The sequence below is a fragment of the Desmodus rotundus genome, chromosome 3, assembly GCF_022682495.2.
Source record: "Desmodus rotundus isolate HL8 chromosome 3, HLdesRot8A.1, whole genome shotgun sequence".
NCBI lineage: Eukaryota > Metazoa > Chordata > Mammalia > Chiroptera > Phyllostomidae > Desmodus > Desmodus rotundus.
Window position 1 is genome coordinate 21,126,014 of NC_071389.1, and position 18,075 is coordinate 21,144,088.

Below are 18,075 nucleotides of genomic sequence, written 5' to 3' on the forward strand. Positions count from 1 at the left end.
CACATCCTCATTATGGCCCCTGCTAAGCTGAGTCCCTCTTCCTACTGCAATTGTCTACCTGGTTTTCTGGCTCCTTTTGAATCCATCCTCCATACTGGCTTCAGAGTGAATTTTGTAAATCACAAATGTTACATCCTTACTTGGATCTCTTTAACGACTCCCTATTGTACAGAGGGTAAAGCCCAAACTCCTCCAAAGGGCACAAAAGACCCTCAAAAACCCAAGGCCCTTGCCAATCTCTTTAATCTTTTTTCCACCCCTTTTGCCCCTTGCAGCCATATTAGACTATGTACAGCTCTACAAATGTGCAAGGTGAGGCTATTTTCTCTTCCTAGAGTGTTCTCCTCTCCTGGACTGAAAAACAGCACTTCGTGGCTGCTCACCGTGATCATAAGGAAGAATGTTTGGATTTCCTTCCAGGGAACCCACAATGATCCAGGGGAGCTGGCAGTTAGCTGGAGAGAGCTACCTTCCAGGCCATGGTGGGGCCTTATCTGACTCCCAGAGCAAGAGGGGAGTTACCCAGGTAGCCCAGGGCAGCACCCTTCCTCCTGAGCCCCCCAGAAAACTGCCTGTGTACAAAGGGACTGGAGGAAGAGTCTCTAATCCCAAGAGGGGTCGCCCAAGGCCCTCTTGGAGTCTAACCCGAGAAAAGGGGAACAGTGCCTCCTTCAGGAACCACAGAGCCGAAGGAAGGAACAAACGCACAGCAGCCAGCACTGGTCTGATCCAGTGAGAGGACAAATTTGCCGGCGGGGGATGGGTCCTGGTAGTGTGTCTGGCTCAGCGCCTGAGCCAGAAGCTGTGTAAACAGATCCTAGCTGGTGACACTCTGTGTCGCCTCGACAGCTCTGAGTCAGACACTTCATGGCACAGTGGAGAGGGCGCGGTCTGCGTCCAGGCCCCGGGAACACGCTCAGCATATGCATCATTTTGAAAATTTTACAGAGAGAAAAGGCGCTGTTTGTTCTGATCCCAAAGGTGAAAGCTGAAGTGAGAAGGTCAGCTCTATCTCATCCCCTGCAAGTATGGGGCACAGCCCCGGATTAGACCCCCGAGGCTTGGTCAGTTTTTCCAGCCCCTGTTCCACTGGTAGCTGTGGTCCTCAGACCAGGACTCAGCTGTAGGAACTTGGCCTTTGCACTGGGTCCTGTGCTACACTGTGTTGTAGTTTAGTTCTGGACAGACACCTGGGTTGGAATGCACTAAAGTGTTGTCTGTGCTATGATCCTCCAAGACATCTGAGAATCTTCCAGCTGGGACACATTTTCCTTCCTCTGTATTCTGGCAGCACTTTGCGGCCACATCTATTACTGCAGTAATTCAAAGACTGCTTTATGACAAAAGCATGTGCTTGTCATACTCACTAGACTACGAGCTCTTGCAGGGCGAGAGCCGTGTTCGAATCACGTCTGTTACTCTCCCAGCACTGAGGCCAAGGCCAGGTGTACAGCGGCCCCTCCCTTCCACAGACTGCCGAGTTCCAGCGAAATAAAAGGCAGGCAATCACAACATCGTTAGCATGTCAGAGTCCGAGGCCTGGCATCCCACTCCTGGCAGAGCCGTCAGCACGGAGGCCACTTTGCTAGGACTCCGGGAGGCTGCCGCCATCACCACAATTGTGCCGTGGCAGCCCCCACCCGGCCAGCCTCACGGCAGTGACATATCGCCGTATGCATCACTGCCGCACACCTCTGGTCAGGGGATGAGACCCCTCAGGAATGACCCAAACTCCCCTGCAACGAACTGGCACACACACGAGTGGCTCACAGGTGTGACCTCATCTCTAAATCATCTGGGAAGATTTCAGAATCACAGTTCCTGGGCCTCATCCCAGACCTGCTGCATCAGGGTTTCTGGGGATGAGGCCAGAATTCTGTATTTTAAAAAGTCCAAGAATGGTTCTAATGATTAGCTGGGTTTGGGTCCATTTGGGACTGGGCATGACCACCAAAGACACCCCCCTCCCCTATGAAGCTCCTGCCAATTTAAAAATAAAGATGACCGATGTGTGGTTCCCACAGTGGCCTGGTAGGACCTGTGTTGGGCCCACCTCCTTGGACGTGCTGGCAGCCTCCTCTGCGAGCCAGCCCTTCATCCGGTCTCTGCCTGGCCGGCCCTGCCCAGCCACACTGAAGATCTTTATGCCACAGGCTCCCTTCACACAGCTAGATCCTGAGCCAAGCCTGACGGCCCAGGGGAAGTCCCACCCCTCAAACCTGCATGATGGGGGATGTGGGCGGGGCTCTGTAGAGTCAACATCTAGTGAGCTTCTGAGGAGCCCAGCACACCACAGGCCCACAGAACTTCAGGGCCCTCCCCACCTGCCACCCTGCCCCACCGCGTGTGGCCCAGCCCAGGGACAGGGCTTCTGCTCTGTTTCTTGATTTCCTCCCCATCCCTTGCTGTGAGTGGAGCTCCTTCTGAAACCGCAGTCTCTGGCTGGGCAGGGTCACCCTGCAGGGGTGGACCCAATTCCCCCGGGGGAGGGCCAGATTCAACCCAGAAGCCGCCTTCCCCCATAGGGCATCTGCCTATTTAAGAATAAATATAACGAGTGATATACGAACCCCATGGGCCTGCTAGGGCAAATGTTGACTCTCTCTCCTTAGCCACTCTGTTAGGAAATGATGACAGCCACCATTGTGAGCTGCCCCTTCACCCAGGGGCAGCTCCGCCAGCCATGTCTCCCTCAGCTGGGGCTTACCCTTCCCAGCCACACCTGCAGTGCCCAGGCCCCGGCGCAGGGGCAGAATTACACCCTCTCCACTTCCAGTTACCACCACGGACTTTCTGCTCAAGGCAATGACCCTTCTGGATTACCGAGGGCCCTTCTACAGAGCGCTGCGCCTGCCAGCCCTGCACCTCCCTAGCACAGTGAGACCAGGGCTCTTTGGTGTCCAGGTCCAAGAGGGCTGGGTTACAGGAAGGGGACTCCAGAACTACACAGGCTGGTTTTCCACCTCCATGAATTGGCCTGAAATGCAGATTTGGACCAAAGCAATGCCCAGGTTCCCTGCTTCTGTCCTGGGGCCACCTGTGGGATAATGGGACCTTTAAGGAAGCCTAGAGCAACGAGGAGACGATCACATCAGCAGAGGAGGCGCACACGACCTTTATGATGACCCCAGCACCTGATCACAAGTGCTTCCCGAGAGTCTTCCCCCTGCCCCCACCGAGGCCGATGCTTTCAAACCTCAGAGGATCCCAGTTCTGGCTCCAAATATTTGAAAAAGGCAATTCCAAGGGCTCTAGCTATTGTGATCATATTTTCTGGGCCAAAAGAAAGGCTGCTTGAAATTGCACTTGTCCCCAAAATCCAGGATTATATATTTACAGGGAATGCCAGGCTTCAGCCACAGGGAGCAGAGAAAACGGGACACGCTCCACCTGTGCTCAGGGCATGGAGGTCGCGGTGGGAGGGGGGCAAACAAAGCACCCGCCTATTTAAAGATAAAGGTAGCAAGCAATGTATGTGACCTATATGAAGGAAACCACAAAGCTGTTATATTTAGAAAAATGAAAGCAGATGAACAAAGAGTGACATGCCATGTTCTGGATGGAAGGATGTGTCTTATAAAATGTCTATTTTCCTCCAGTTAATTTATAGTTTAATAGGAGTGCACACACAAAATCCCCAAGGACTTTTTCCCCCTCTGACAAAATGATTCTAAAATTAATCTTGAACAACAAACAGATGAGAATAACAATGGATGTTCTGAAAGACAAAATAATTAAGGGAGGAAGGAGTAGTTTCCAGCTCCGCCAGATATTAGAACATATTATAAAACAACAATTAAAATTTTTCAATACCGAGGCTAAGATAGAAATAGACCAGCAGAACAAAGGGGTGGCTCGCGGAGTAGACTTAACTCCATTTGAGGATCCAGCGTGTGATAAAGCAACTCATTTCCCTCAAATCAAAAGGGAAATGAATTACTTAATAAATTGTGTTGGAAAACCACAGAATAGTTTGCACAATATTATACATTCATCTAAATAAACTCCAGATGGATTAACAAATTATATTTTTTAAAAATCGGGTTGCCGAGAAATAACCAGAAATAGAACAAACTGTTTCTCAGATCTGTGGCAGAACGATAACTTTGTCAGCTATGAAAAGAAAAAAAAAACTATTGAGAGATTTGTCTACATAAAAAATGTAAAAGACTGTATAATGCAAGACTGTATAATGCAAAGGGGAAGAAAGGAAAAACAAGAAATCGGGAAAGTATGTACATTAGATACCACAAAGAGTTTCTGTCCACGATGCAGAAATCACAGCACCTTCAAGTTGGAAAGGAAAATGCCAACACAACGGTTTCACAGCCGCGGGTCGGTGCAGACAGTTGTGACACGGGGAGTGCCAGACGAGGGGGACTGGGATCCGGAGAAGGGCCAGGACTGGAGTGTCTGTCCAGGGCGCTGTGACCGAGACCCTGACACCCTCTTCATACCTCTGACCCACGGACACCCAGCAGTCTCACTCTCTCCAGGGCCTCCTTCCACAAACCTTGCCGCCCTTCTTTCATCACATACACTTCATGCCAGCCAAGCCCGATAGGCACCGCTGCAAACCAAGTATCCAGACGGGCAGTGCATGTGTGTGCACGTGTGTGCGTCCACATAGCCCCTTTTGGCACAGGCCCAGACCCTAAGGCTCCTCTCAGAACCCAGCACTGCCCCTCGGATGTCCCCGTTTTCGCCAGGGCCCCGACGCTGCCCTGCCATCTTTCAGGCCAACTGTTCCAACAGCGGCAACGTAGGTCCACGCTCTGCGAGGAGAGGTGCTGCTGCCTCCCCTGCGCTAAACGAATTTGCGTTCAATAAAAGAGTGGACCTTCACAGGGGCGATCCTGAACACATCTGTAGGACCAAGCCTTTCTACTTGAAAAAAGTACATTTTGAACCACAAGAGCTCACTTTAATTTGCATAATTATGTCTTTCTTCATGTTGGAGTGAGCTCTTTGAGGTCAAGGGCTGCCCAAATCATCTCTGAATTTGTGGCACTTATCATAACATTTGGCACTTTGCAGAAGTTGACAAGGGCGTGCTGTAGGGGTCTATCCAACTTATATCTATTAAAATAGCAATTTCTAAAAGGCCATACAAATACTTGAGGTTTGGCGATGCTGATAAAGGTTACAAGTGATATGTGTGGACTGTACGAAGAAAACCACAAAGTTGCTATATTTACAAAGGAGACGGACATAAAAGAGAAACGGGCCATGTTTCTGAAAGGGAAGGGCACGTATTATATGAATCTTATTCTTAACCTTAGAGCTTCTGTTGCTGGCATTACGAACGGGCACAATATTTTGGGAAGCAATATAAGACTGACAGCTGTTAGAGGGGAGGGGGCTGGGGGGCTGAGAGAAAAAGGCCAAAACAAAACAAAACTCGAAGACACAGACATATGGTGATTACCAGAGGGAAAGGGGGAGGGGAGGTAGAAGAGGGTAAAGGGGGGATAAATGGTGATGGAGGGAGACTTGGGTTTGGGTGGTGAACACACAATACAATATACAGATGACGTATGAGTATTATAGAATTGTGTCCCTGAAACCTATATAATTTCATTAACCAATGTCACCCCAACAAATTCGATAAAAATGAAAAAAGATAAAACCAGAGCAACCATTCTACAGAGGAAAAAAGAGTATACACATCAAAAGTCATAAAAATGTTCCGACCCTGGCCCAGCAAACCTCACTCCTAGAAATTTATCCTAAGGAAGTAATTGAAGAGAAGAAGAAACCCAGCAACACGCATGAGGATGGTCATCACCGCCCTACAGAACATAACCGCGCGTCGTTGGTTGACTAAGTCGTGGCCCCTCACTGGACAGACTGTGCCACAGTAATTACGAACGACAACCGGGACAGACACGGGGTGGCACTGGCAAGATACGCAACATAATGTGAACCTTAAAACCCACAATGCAAGACGGTATGTTCACTTGGATTAAAACCACATGGAACATGTATGTACATGAGTAAGAATCAGAATAGAATGGCCAAATTTGAAATTGGTTTTGGTTTAAGGAAGTGAAATTAAGACTATTTTATTTATTTAACCCTTTACATTTATTTAAACTTTTAAATACTAGAAAGTACCAGAAGCCTGTGTTGGGTACTGGCCCTTGAGCTCCAGATATTTCTTGAAAAAGGGTATATGCATTGCACACGGCATGGCGCTAAGAACCCCCTTCACCATCCCTGGGCACGGCCCTCCCCAGAGGCCCTCCACTTTAGAATTTGACCAGGAAGAGTCAGACCCCCTTACGCAGTTGACAACAGGTAAGTGAAGACTTTGTACAGAGTAGGTGCTCAATAAATCAAAGATGGATGGATGAATGGAGGGGTGAAGGAATGAGGAAGAATGAGGAACCAGCTTCTATATGGCCACAGGACATTGGTAGGTACCCAGCACTGGTATAGTTCCGAAGAAGGTCATGACCGCAGCCCTCATGGATTTGTTGAAGTCCTGTCATCCCTGTTACTTCATGGGCGCAACTCAGCCAAAAACTAGCTTCTGTGTTCTGCGCTAGTATTGCCCTCAGGCTTCCTTGTCCTTCCTGCTGCAGATGACCCCTTGGATTCTGGAAATCGGGTGCAATGGAGAGAGGAAAGAATCTGGAGTAGGAGCCTGCTCTGTCCTTAACAGTTCAAGTTCAAGCCCAGCACTCCATGGCGCTGTAACCTCTGAGCCAGTGATCTCATCCCCTTGAACTTTGTCTTCATCCATGAAATGCGAGAATAAATATTCCATTCAGTTGTAGGGAAGAGGCATTCTTCTCTGTGACATAAAACATTTAACACGTACCCTCCCTTACCCTGTGCTTTCTCCCAGTCATGAATCTATAGGCCCTTGAGTTTGGTTAGAGCCTCAGTGAACATGCGAATGCCCCGATTTCCTCATATTTAGAGGTTGATAGGACTAGATTACCCTAGACCTGTGGTCCTTAATCTCGGGGGTGTTTTCCCCAGGGAGGTCACAACTGTTGGAAAGGCGTGTGTGTGCTACTGCTTCTTAGTGGGGAGAGGACAGGGATGCTTCTGAGCATCTTAAGCCTGCCCTCCAAGAGTCACCTGGTCCAAAACGTCAGTAGTGGTGAGGTTAAGGATCCTGACAACCCTATGGCCCAATCTACTGCTCTGTCCAGCAATGTGTGTGGTGTGTGTGTGTGTCCAGAGGAGGCGCCTGGGAGGCTCTCACAGATGAATGGTCGGAAGGGTACTGGAAGAGGGCCATTTCCCACAGCATCCCTGTGTAGAACGCCTTCCTTTGCCCTGTGGCATCCCCCAACTCTTCAAGGCCTAGCTCAAGTCCTGTATCTCTTGTGACACTTTCTTGGAGCACCCAAGGACCCCCTTCTCCCTCCTTGGCCTCTCAAAGTTTAGCTGCTGATTCGTCACTGTCACTGCATCCATCCCGGAGGCCCGCCTTCACATTTCTCACATATGCCATATACATTAGGAACTGAGCAATTAGGATTCACACCTTCTGGTGGAGGTTTCGGAAATGGTGAAGGCAAGTGCAGTCTTGGCATATCTCCGGTGGAGGCTGTGTTGTAACTTCTTTTGAAAGTGGCTGCTAATGGACTGATAATTGGTTTCCTGGCTTTTTTATGAAGTGTGAAGCATTCTGCTAGCCTGTCAACTGAAGCATCAAGTATTGTGCAAACTATTCACCATCAGCGTAATTTGTATCTTCCTTATTGTATCTCTTGTTGTGGAGGAATCACAGGACATGGGAAGTATGGGAAAGGCTCCCTGTTTTTATGGAAGAGAGGGGGCGACCTGTCAGAGCTCGGGGAAGGAGAAGAGTGAGGGCAACCTGGTCAGAGATTTCTCCCCAGGGCACCAAGCTGAGCCCATTTCCTAGGCGGAGACTCAAGGGCTGTACACCGGTGCACGGTGCTCGGCACCGGACAGACACTCAGTCACTACTGTTGAGTGGACGGAGACTGGTACTACTTCCAACTGATTCTGAGCGGAGGTCCCCGGAGATGTGAACTAACCGGGGAGGAAGAGAGAGCAAGAGGGAAGAAGCTGGCTCCATCTTTTCTTTCAAAAATGCTTTCCACTACAAGAACATCATCTTTTTTAAAGCCTGGATGAAAAAGACCATCCATTGAGCATCTACTACTGTGAGAGAGGCTCAAAAGCCAACACAATTATTCTGAAGACTCTGCTGGCCACGGAAAACGCTCTGCAACGCGAGGGAGGAGTACGTTTGTGTAGTCTCGGCAGGGCAATTCCCTGGGAAGGAGAGGCTTTGAGGAAAATGTTTTAAGAGAAGAACAAGGCACTGCTTTGCACTTTTTGGGACAATTATTCAAAGAAATTTGAGCCATCAAAATGTTTCCCCAGTCCCTTTCTTAATTTTCAGGAGGAAAGAGCGGTGCTGTTTGCTAAGCGTTGCATTCATATTTATTGTGACTAATGCGCGGTGAAATTTAGGCTGCTTAAGCCGCCTTTGGCTGGAGGTGCTTTCGGATCCATTTATGTCCGCTTTATAAAACACAGAGACTGCGCTATTCTGTACTTTTATAGGTGCTAACAGATGTTGTCCCCCTTCCATTGGCCTCACACTATCACATATTTCATCTGGGGTCAGGAGCAGAAACCGAAGTTTAACATCACCCCTTAATCAAAGTACGACCCGCCGTGTGAATGACCCATTTTAGGAAGTGGTTTCTGAGCATTTATCGTGGACAATGTGAGAACTGTTCATGTCACAGTTCCTCTTTTCTGTTAATGTAATCAGAGTCTTAGACGTTTCAGAGCCAGAAGGGAGTGCTACCCTCGTGGGTAGACAAGTAAACCGAAGTGCAGAGGGAAGATGTCCTGGCACAGGCAGGATGCTGAGCTGAGCTAGGATGAAGAAGCAAGTCTCCAGAGTTTGAATCCACAGTTTTCTCAAGACTGTCTCATCACCCCTCTTTCACCGTTCGCCAGACTGTGAGCTCCCCGAGGGCAGCGCCCAGAACCTGGGGAGGCACTAGCCCAGCAGATGCTCCCTCGCCTTCTCGACATACACTTGTGACCTTGCTGTGTGGTGCAAAGGCGTGGGGCTAGCAGCCGCTCTCTGGCCTCCTCCACTGAAGCCAGGGGCCCTGAGACTCGAGCTGTGTTCTGGTACCTCCAAATGACCAGGAAAGCCAGAGTGATGGGAGTGCCTCGGGGATGGCGTCCCCCTGTATCCCAGAATCAGGCAGGAGAAGCAACGCCACGCTGGCCCCCAGAGTGCCTGCCTGCCTGCTTCACAGTTCTCACCAATATGCCTCAGGCGCTTTCTTTATTTGAAACCGGGAAAGCCCTGGCTGGTGCTCGCTGGGACAGCTCTGCCCTCTTCTCCCCAGCTGTTTCTAAGCAGTGTGCAGCTCCCTGGAGCTGCCAGCCTTCCTCTGGAAACGAAGGGCCTGTTGGTCCTCTGCCCTCACTGAAACTTCTAGAAAAATCTCCTAAAACTACTCCTACAAGCCAAAGGGTCATGCAAATTCTGGGGGGACTTGAGTGAGAGCCCCTACCCCACTGCAGCATTCTGCTACCTAAACCTCTCAGTTTGTGGGGCAGGAAACTTTAGCCTGCTCCCAAGCAGCTGGCTGGCTCTGCTACCTGCTTCATTCCTACCAGCTCTCTGCCCCAGAGGCCTGGCCCTTTCCAGTTCTCCCTGCCTTGTTTTGTGTAGCTGGATTTCAGAGATGAAGCCTCCATTGTACCCAGGACTCCCCATAGTCTGTGCCTTTACTTTCTGAGGCCCCGCCCCCAACCTGCCCTGCTGAGCTCTGCTCCATTCACCTGCTCCTGCCTGGGTTACGTCTCTATGACCATCAGACCCCCTGTTCCTGGGTGCCCTGAGCTGCGTCCTTCCTGCTGACCCCCCTGCCCCTCAGGTCCCCTTGGCCTGCTGTGAGCTATGAGGCTAACACTGTCAGGCACTGTATTCTAACCATGCCAGGCCCATGCAGATTTCACACAATTTTATTGTTTTCAATAAGAGTGATTTGCTGAATGTGTATCTAAGAGAGATTTGATCTTTAAACCTCTGCAAGAATTTTTACATAAACTCACAAGTCATCAAAAGTGCTTTGTTAAACCAAACAAAGTGATTTTTTTGTGTGTTTGAAAAGTATAATCACCTGGTGTGACCCAACTCACCAACTCATACACCACACTCAGTCAGCATGGATGCTCCCCTATGGCCAGCCAGGTTACTCCCTCCCCCAGCCCCGGGGGGACACTGTTCCCAAGTATTCAGTGCTCGGAGTCCCTGAGAAGCCCACTCAAGTGGGAGAGAAGAGCCGAGGTCCAGGCTGTCTGCGCCCCCTGAGAAAGCAGCCTGAAAGAGGTGGAGAAGGTCAGGGGTGAGGGTTGGGCAAAGAAGAGGTGGCAGTCCAGAGAGGCTGGATCGTCTGATTTCTCAACAGAGACCAAGCCTGCGCCTCCCTGAACCACACACAGCCCCCTCACGCTAGCCAAACCCACTGGGACCCTGGACTTAAAGTATTGTTTACGACGAAAGAGTGACCATACCACCTTAAGAGGAAGGAAGACAGGCCTCCGGTTCTCTCTGTAGAAGAGAGCACTCAACTCCAACCTTTTTGCCAGAAGATCAACGATCCAAAGAGAGCTTGATCCCCACGCCTCCCTAAGTCCAATCCAAGAGGAAGCAGCTTGGGAAAACTTACACCCTGGCAGGGCTATGGTTTCCCGCAGTACGCAGAGGCTGGTGCCAGACTTACAAATGTGCCAGTCCCTTCCGCCCTGGCTTGACTGTCTGGTGTCACGGGTGGCAACAAAGGTGAGGAGGAAATGCCTGGGCCTGAGCCTGGGGGACCAAGCCCCGGTGGCCTCTACCTTGCTCTCCAGGATCACCCGTGAGGGTAAGATGGCATGGAAGAAGGTCCCTGAATGTCAAGAGCAACCACTCTGAGCGCTACAGTCTACAACACTGCCAGAGATGAGGAGCCAGCAGCGGCGTTGTCAGAAGCAGAAGAGACCAACCGGAGTGAAGCAGTTAACCATCTGCAAGGTTGCTGAGGATGGGGCCCCTGGAATAGCTGGGAACGGGCCCCGTCTCTCGGCAGAGACCCCAGTGAGGCCCCCTCCTGCTCACTTACACACGCAGCCTGGCTTCTTAGCCGACCACTGGTTATTCTTTTGGCACGTGATTGCCGTCTGCCCCACCAGCTCAAAGGCAGGCTGGCACTCAAACTTGAGTGTGTCACCGTGGCGAAAGCGAGAGCCTTCCCTCCGGCCATAGGCGGGAACGCCGGGATCTCCACAGCTGCCCTGCTCGATCTCTGAAAGACAGAAAGACCAGAGAACAGAGACAAAGGTGACTTCATTCCTCTCGTGGAGCTGGAGGTCCCTGTGACACGCTCTGCAGCTCCACCGCCCTGCGTCAGCGCTCGGAGTGACACAGGGAGGGTCTTTAGGAGCCGTCCTGCACCCTGGGCCTGCCAGCTGCCAGATGCCCAAGCCTCTGTGTCCACGCAAAGTGTTCCCGGGAGCTTGGATGTTTTTATCCTGGGAAGGTGCACGTACATTCTCCGTGGGATGCCTGCCCCACCAGCTAACGTGCCCCAGAGTTGGGAGTCTTCCTTACTGAACTTGACTCTGCATTCGTATTACTAATGCCACTTGACAGATCTTGAGTACGGTCCATCCCTGGGTGGCCAAGGCAAGCACAAGATGAGAAGGCAGCGGATGCTTGGCTGCCTGCCTTTCCCCCAACCGGAGATTAAGGGAGAATCAATATTGGCTGTTTTCTGATATGGAAGCATCTCCATGAAGATATTTTCTTAAAATTCAATTTGTGATAGTAGCAGGTAAAATGAAACAAATGACTCGTTAGGTATGCTTTTAAGTTCATTTGATTCAGCAGCGGTGAGTCAGATGAGGAGTGGGTTCCCTGCAGAAGCTCTGGGGGTGGTGCCTCGCTGCAGTAAAAGAATCTGCCCCGGCCAAGTCCTTGGCATTTCCTCGGAGGATTCACCCCCACTTCCACCAGCCTTGTGTCAGGTGCTGTGAGAGAGGGGGGTGGAGGAGGCAGGAGGGGAGGGCGGGGAGGGTGGAGGAAGGAGGAGGAGGAGCTCTGTGCCCAGGGAGGAAGGCATGCTGCTGGGACGACAGGGAGCAATGAATGAAGTGACAGATGGTGGGGAGGACTGGAAGAGTCCCATGATTTGGAGAGAAGGGGCTGGAGTAATGGGAAGTTTTGGATGCCTTCCCAGCTTGTCAGGCCAAAGGGACCCTGGCTTTTCTGTAGACACCACTGTGGGCTGTCAGGAGCCACAGCCCCCGAAGTTGCCATGTGTGAGCTACCGGGAATGATTCTGCAAAAACTTTCTTACCACAACTGCTGGGCTTCAGTGGGCTGATCAGGCCAGCCCCATGGCCTGCCTTGTGTGGACGGGCACTTGGCTGTCATGTCACACTCATGTTACCTTCCCCCCACCCCCCCGAGGGCCTCCAGCCCTCCGCCGAGAGCTGGCGGGGCCAGGCATTCTATGGCTGGGATTGTGTGCATGGGATCCCAGTCAAACATCTAGGGTCCTCGGTGTGAGGGGAAGGAGGGTGTGGGGTCGCTGTGACCATGCCTCATGCCAGGTCTAAGGACTCAAGTACCAATCGGCTCACCTGCTTCTCATAGCACACCCGCTTCTCATAGCACACCTCTTGGCCTTGCCTCCTGCACACACACCTGCTGAAAGGACTACTGACCCCACCTTTGTCACGGGCTTTCCTCTGCCAGGGTGCGGGGAGGGACACACTGAGGCACTCCTGGGAAGGGGGGCTCTTTGCTCCAGGCCCCAGAACTCCAGGGTCCCCTCTCTCTGGCGTGTGAGACCTTGGCAAGGACTGTCACTGCAGCATTCTGAGCCCTGATGAAAGTTGCCCAGCGTTTGAAGACAGAACTGAATCCTACTCCCCAGGAGAGGACCCCAATTTAAGGTTTCCCAGTGAGGTCTCACTACGTTGCGGAAGACCCAACTGTGTGTGCATGCCTTCCCACGCCCCGGCCAGCACCAGCTTGTGGTCCTCAGAGGGAGAGAGGAACCTGCCCAGCGCAGCCCTGGTGTGGGCCCTGGGCCCTCCCACATGCCCACGTCCACCCCATTGCTCTGCCGTCAATGCGACCAGAAACATATAATGCGTACCTGCTCTGTGCCAGACCCTGCGCTAGAGACTCGAGATCTGGACAGGGGCTCAGCTGTCGATGGCTGAACAAGCTAGTCACGAGGCAGCAAGGAAAGAGGTGCTTGTGACTCGGGGTGACTGGGGCTGCGGGAGCACCCAGAGGGACACCTATTCCAACATGGGAGGTGGGGATGAAAGTAGGGGGTAGGGAGTGAGGCACTGACCTTGGGCACAAAATTTTAGGGGACACCCCAAAATCAGGAATCAATACAAATAATACCTTGGTGTGATATTTTTTTTAAAGAAAATCAGAATTCATGCCTATGAACTGAATCCAACACAGAGAAAAGTACCAAAACTTAACACAAAGACCAGGTCTGACCTTGCACTTGCATGACGCACCTCATCGGCTCACCCTGGTCCTGGCCATCAGGGCTGGTTGTTAGCTCAAAAGCTGATATTTTTAATCATAGACATTTTGCATTAATCTTGATTTTTAAAATTATATTAAAATATTTATCTTAATTACTAAGGTGGTTTTTTTTTTTTTTTTTGCATTCTCTACCTCTTTTAAATTTTATGCCCAAGGTGAGTGCCTTGCTCTCCTCACCCCACTTCCAGCCCTGGCAACAGGGAGGGCTGCTTGGAGGCAGCAACGTCTAAGCTGAGGCCTGAAGCCTGTGCAGGAGTGAGTAGGTGGGAGGACAAGCGGGATTCAACGCAGCATTACCGACAGTAGCCAAGACATGAAAACACCCCAAGTGTCCGTCAACGGATGAATGAATAAAGAAAACAGTGCACACACCCATATACAGAGAGGGGAATATTATTCAGCCAGAAACAAGAAGGCAAGTGTGCCCTTTGTGATGACATGGATGAAATTCGAGGGAAGTATGCAGAGTGACATAAGCCAGAGGGAGGAAGATCAGCACCGTACGATCTAACTGACATGTTGAATCTAACAAAGGCAAACTCACAGCAACCGCGGCGAGTGGCGCGGCGGCCACCAGGGCCGGGGGACACAGCAATGCAGAGATGTTGCTGCCAGGGTGCAAACTTCCACAAACTCACTACACGGTGAGTAAGCCTGGGGACATAGCATGCAGTAGGGTGACTATCGTGAGCAAGACTGGGTCGTACGTGTGAAAGTTGCTGAAAGAGTTGATTCTATAAGTTCTCATCACACACATGCAAAACCCTAACTATGGGAGGTGATGGTTGGGGGAACCAACCATACTGTGGTAGTCCTGTGGCAACCTATATCCACATACCAAAGCATCATGTTGTACACCTCAACTTCCACGATGTTATTGCTCATTGTATTTCAACAAAGCTGGAAAAGGGACGCGTGGGAGAGAAGGGAGCAGGAGCACCCTTCAGGTGGAGGAGAGCCCACGTGAAGCTCAGAGCGAGGCTACAAGACGGCAGCGACAGCAGGGCCAGTGACTGATAACTTCCAGTTACCGTAAGTCACGACTCCAGTGCTGACGGTGTGACAGCAGTCACTCCGGGCACTCATTTCACCCTCAGAGTGACCCCGAACTGAGCTGGGCACTATTACAGCCATTTTCACATGGAGGACACCAAGGCACAGAGAGATCGGGTAATTACCCAAAGTCACAGAGCGAGGACGCAGTGGACTGGAGACCCGAACGCTGGTGGTATGGGCTCTTAACCACTGGGCAACACTGCCTCTCTACAGGCAGAAGCACGATGGACTAGGCGGTGAGAGATGAGGCTGCAAAAGGCTGTGCAATCTGCGAAGAAGACTGGGCTGTAGATGGCAGGCAACGGGGGTCGACAAGGGGTTTCATTCTGTTCAGCATTTCATGTTGTGTATTGTAGAAAATCACCCTGAATGTTGTCTGGAGAACTGTCGGGGCCAGCAATTCTGGGGGCAGAGAGACCATCCGCCCACTGAACAAACATCTGAGCGTCTACTAAGTGAGCCACAGTGTGGAGCACGGGAGGTTCGCCAGGGAACAAGGCAGACATAAGCCCTGTCTCTGTGGAGCTTCTATTCTGGTGGGAGGCTCGAAGTTACCTGGGAGATGATTTGGTGGCATCCTGGGCTGGCCACAGGCAGAGGGGTGGGGAGACACCCAGAGATCTGGGAGGTCCAAGGCAGGAGGAAGCCATAGGCCGCACTGCGAGTGAGGATCCAGGGGGTGAGGGAGAGACCCCAGTGACTGCAGGGTCTGGCCTCGGGCCTGGATGTGAAAGCACTGAGCCAAAACTGCAGGAGGTGGGGCAGGTCTGGGGGGCCATGAGGAGGGCATGCTGAGTTTGGAGGTGCCTGTGGTACCCTCATGTGGGCACAACTAGTAGAAAGTGGCTACGTGGGCCTTAAGTTCAGGAGAAAATTCTGGTCTAGAAATATAGGATTTGGGATTCAACTCTTAGGTGATGGAAGAAGCCATGAGAAGGATGAGACCACCCAAGGACAGTGAGAAGCGTGGTCAGTTCAGGACAGGACACTTAGGGACACTGCAGGGACCAGCACAATGCTGGATTAAGTCCAGGGGAGAGTGGGTCCCAGAAGCTTAGAGAAGAGCAAGGTTCAAGGAGACCGATGGCACTGCATGCTGTGGGGAAGATCGATGTTGGTACTGGCGGGAGCAGGCTGAGAGTAATGCAGGGCCAACACCCAGTGGGAGAAGAGGAAGATGAGACAGGAAGAGGAGAGGCCTCCTGAAGATGGCATTTCTTGGAAGTGACAGAATGGAGAGAAGTTAGGTGGTAACACATGAGGCATACGGACTTGGGGGGGGAGTTTAAAAATCGTTTTAAGGTGGGAGAAATCTAACCATGTTTACATGATAGGGAAGGAGAGAGAGACATAGAGATAGAGGTAGGGGTAGAGGCAGACAGAGAGAAAAAGAGAGAGCTAGAGCGAATGAGAGACCTTACGTGGCTAACTGAAGACTGGAGGAGAAATGGGGACCAACAGCACGAGGCTTTAGAGGGGGCAGGAGGCGTGGGACCCTGAGCTCGCTGAGGGGCGAGGCTGAGAGACGTGGAAACCCTCTGGGAGCGGAGAGGGAAGAGTGGTTACAGTGAGCTCCGAGGCAGGACTGCAGAAGGCTGCGGGGACCCTGTGATGACACAGGTCCCGTGCTCTAAGTAGAGGAGGTGGTCACGGTCTCTGCTGAAGGTCCTGACCAGTCCTGGGGAAAAGGAGGTGATGTTGCCTAGAACGTCTGAAGCAATCACGCCGGAGAAGCGGGAATCATTGCCACACACCTGTGGGGCCCGTGGAGGGTGGAGAGGACTCATTTATAGGGACCCCACGAGCAGGGCTGTCCTGGAAGCCCCCTGCTACGTGGTTCATGTAGAAGTGGAGGGAGGGGCGGCAGGACTGACTAAGGGGTGGGGTTGGGTTTGTGAAAATGAGGGGGGATGCCCGCCAAAGTCGTGTATTTATTCTTACGTGTTTAAACTTCAGTCACCTTCAAAGTACAGTCCATTTGATGCAATACGCAATATTGAGTCTTTTTTCCTACTGCTCAAAACAGTTTTTAAACTCACCAATTTTGATGCTTTTTAGTGCTTCTGCTGTGTTTTGTTTCACCTCTTCCTCAAAACTTTTCCCTTTGAGGACTTTTTTCACCCGGGTAAACAAAAAAATTGTCGCTTGGGGCGAGACTGGGTGAAAAGGAGGGTGGGGCACAGGGGTCATGCTGTTTCTGGTCAGCACGGTGTGGGCAGTACGCTCGTAAATCACCCATCATGAAAAGGCAAACACCCTGAAAGGGTCTTCAAAAAAAACTCACTGAAGCTGAACGCAGCTTCTCACACCACCACCAGTTGGCACACTGATACCGATGGGTTCCTAGAACACTGACCTATCGAGGGAAGCCTGTACTACAAGGGGCCTGCCCTCCAGAAGGTATTTCCAGTTTTATTCGGGACAACGGGACAAGGAAGTGAGGGCATTGCTAAAAGAATGGCTGAAGTGTTCTCCAAGGGGCTTAGGCTAAAGGAGGAAAGGAGTGAGAAGAGGAGGAGATGGAGAATCGAGAGGTCAAGGGAAGGGTGATGAACAAGAGCAGGGTGAGTAATGAGTGAAAAAGCTGCAGGGACAAAGGTCCCAGAGCAGATGGTGACGTTAGGGCTTCAGAGGTGCTGGAGGTCAAGGTCCAGCTGCACAGAAAAGGAGTGGGAAGGTCGAGAAACTGAGAGGCAAGGTGATAACAAGAGGAGAGAGGAGGCCCTGGCCAGTGGGGCTCCAATGGTCGTCCTTCAAACCGAAGGGTTTACGGGTTTGATTTCCTGTCAGGGCGCCTGCCTGGGTTGCAGGTTTGGTCCCAGGCTGGGGTGCATATGAGAGGCAATGACTCGACGTTTTCCTCCCTCTTTCTCCCTCCTTTCCCCTCTCCCAGTGCCTCTCTCTTTAAAACCATGAAAAAAAATATCCTTGGGTGAGGATAGAAAAAAATATTTTTGAGAGTAGAGAAGAAGAGACTGCTGACGTCGATGAGGCGGATAGAAAGTGGCAGGGTGGGGGCAGCACAGGGTCAGAGGAGCGGGGGTTCACGTAGGCAGAGCACACCAGAGAGTGAGCACATACATGAGCCCGCCTATGAAAGGGACGTTCGTGGGGTCTGGGACATGAGTTGCTTACATGGCCAAGGGCTACGGGGGAATGATGACCTCAAGGGGAAGTCAGGTTTAAGGGAGCATTTGGCAAAGAGGGCAAGACACTGGAGAGGGGAATGCGAAGTCCACAGAACCAGGCGTGGGTGGACGGGAGAAGAAGAACAGAGCAGTTTGGGAGCTCCGTCCAGGAAGGCAGAGGGGGCTGGCGGATGGTTTCTATCCCCCCGCCCCACACCCCTTGTCCTGGTCTGGGCCTCCCCTCCAAGCCCAGCGTCAACCCCTGCTGGGAACACAGGGACCAAGCTCCCCTGCCCTTCTGTCCTG

General features: G+C 51.6%; 1 protein-coding gene across 1 annotated transcript in view; it reads right to left on the bottom strand.

Annotated features, from left to right (window-relative positions):
* CSMD2 (CUB and Sushi multiple domains 2) overlaps window positions 1–18,075 on the bottom strand; it is a 548,714-nt gene that overhangs the window by 210,788 nt on the left and 319,851 nt on the right. Inside the window, exon 13 of the mRNA XM_053921210.1 lies at window positions 11,130–11,312. Within this exon, the coding sequence (XP_053777185.1) occupies window positions 11,130–11,312 (183 nt within the window). The remainder of the gene's footprint in view (window positions 1–11,129; window positions 11,313–18,075) is intronic.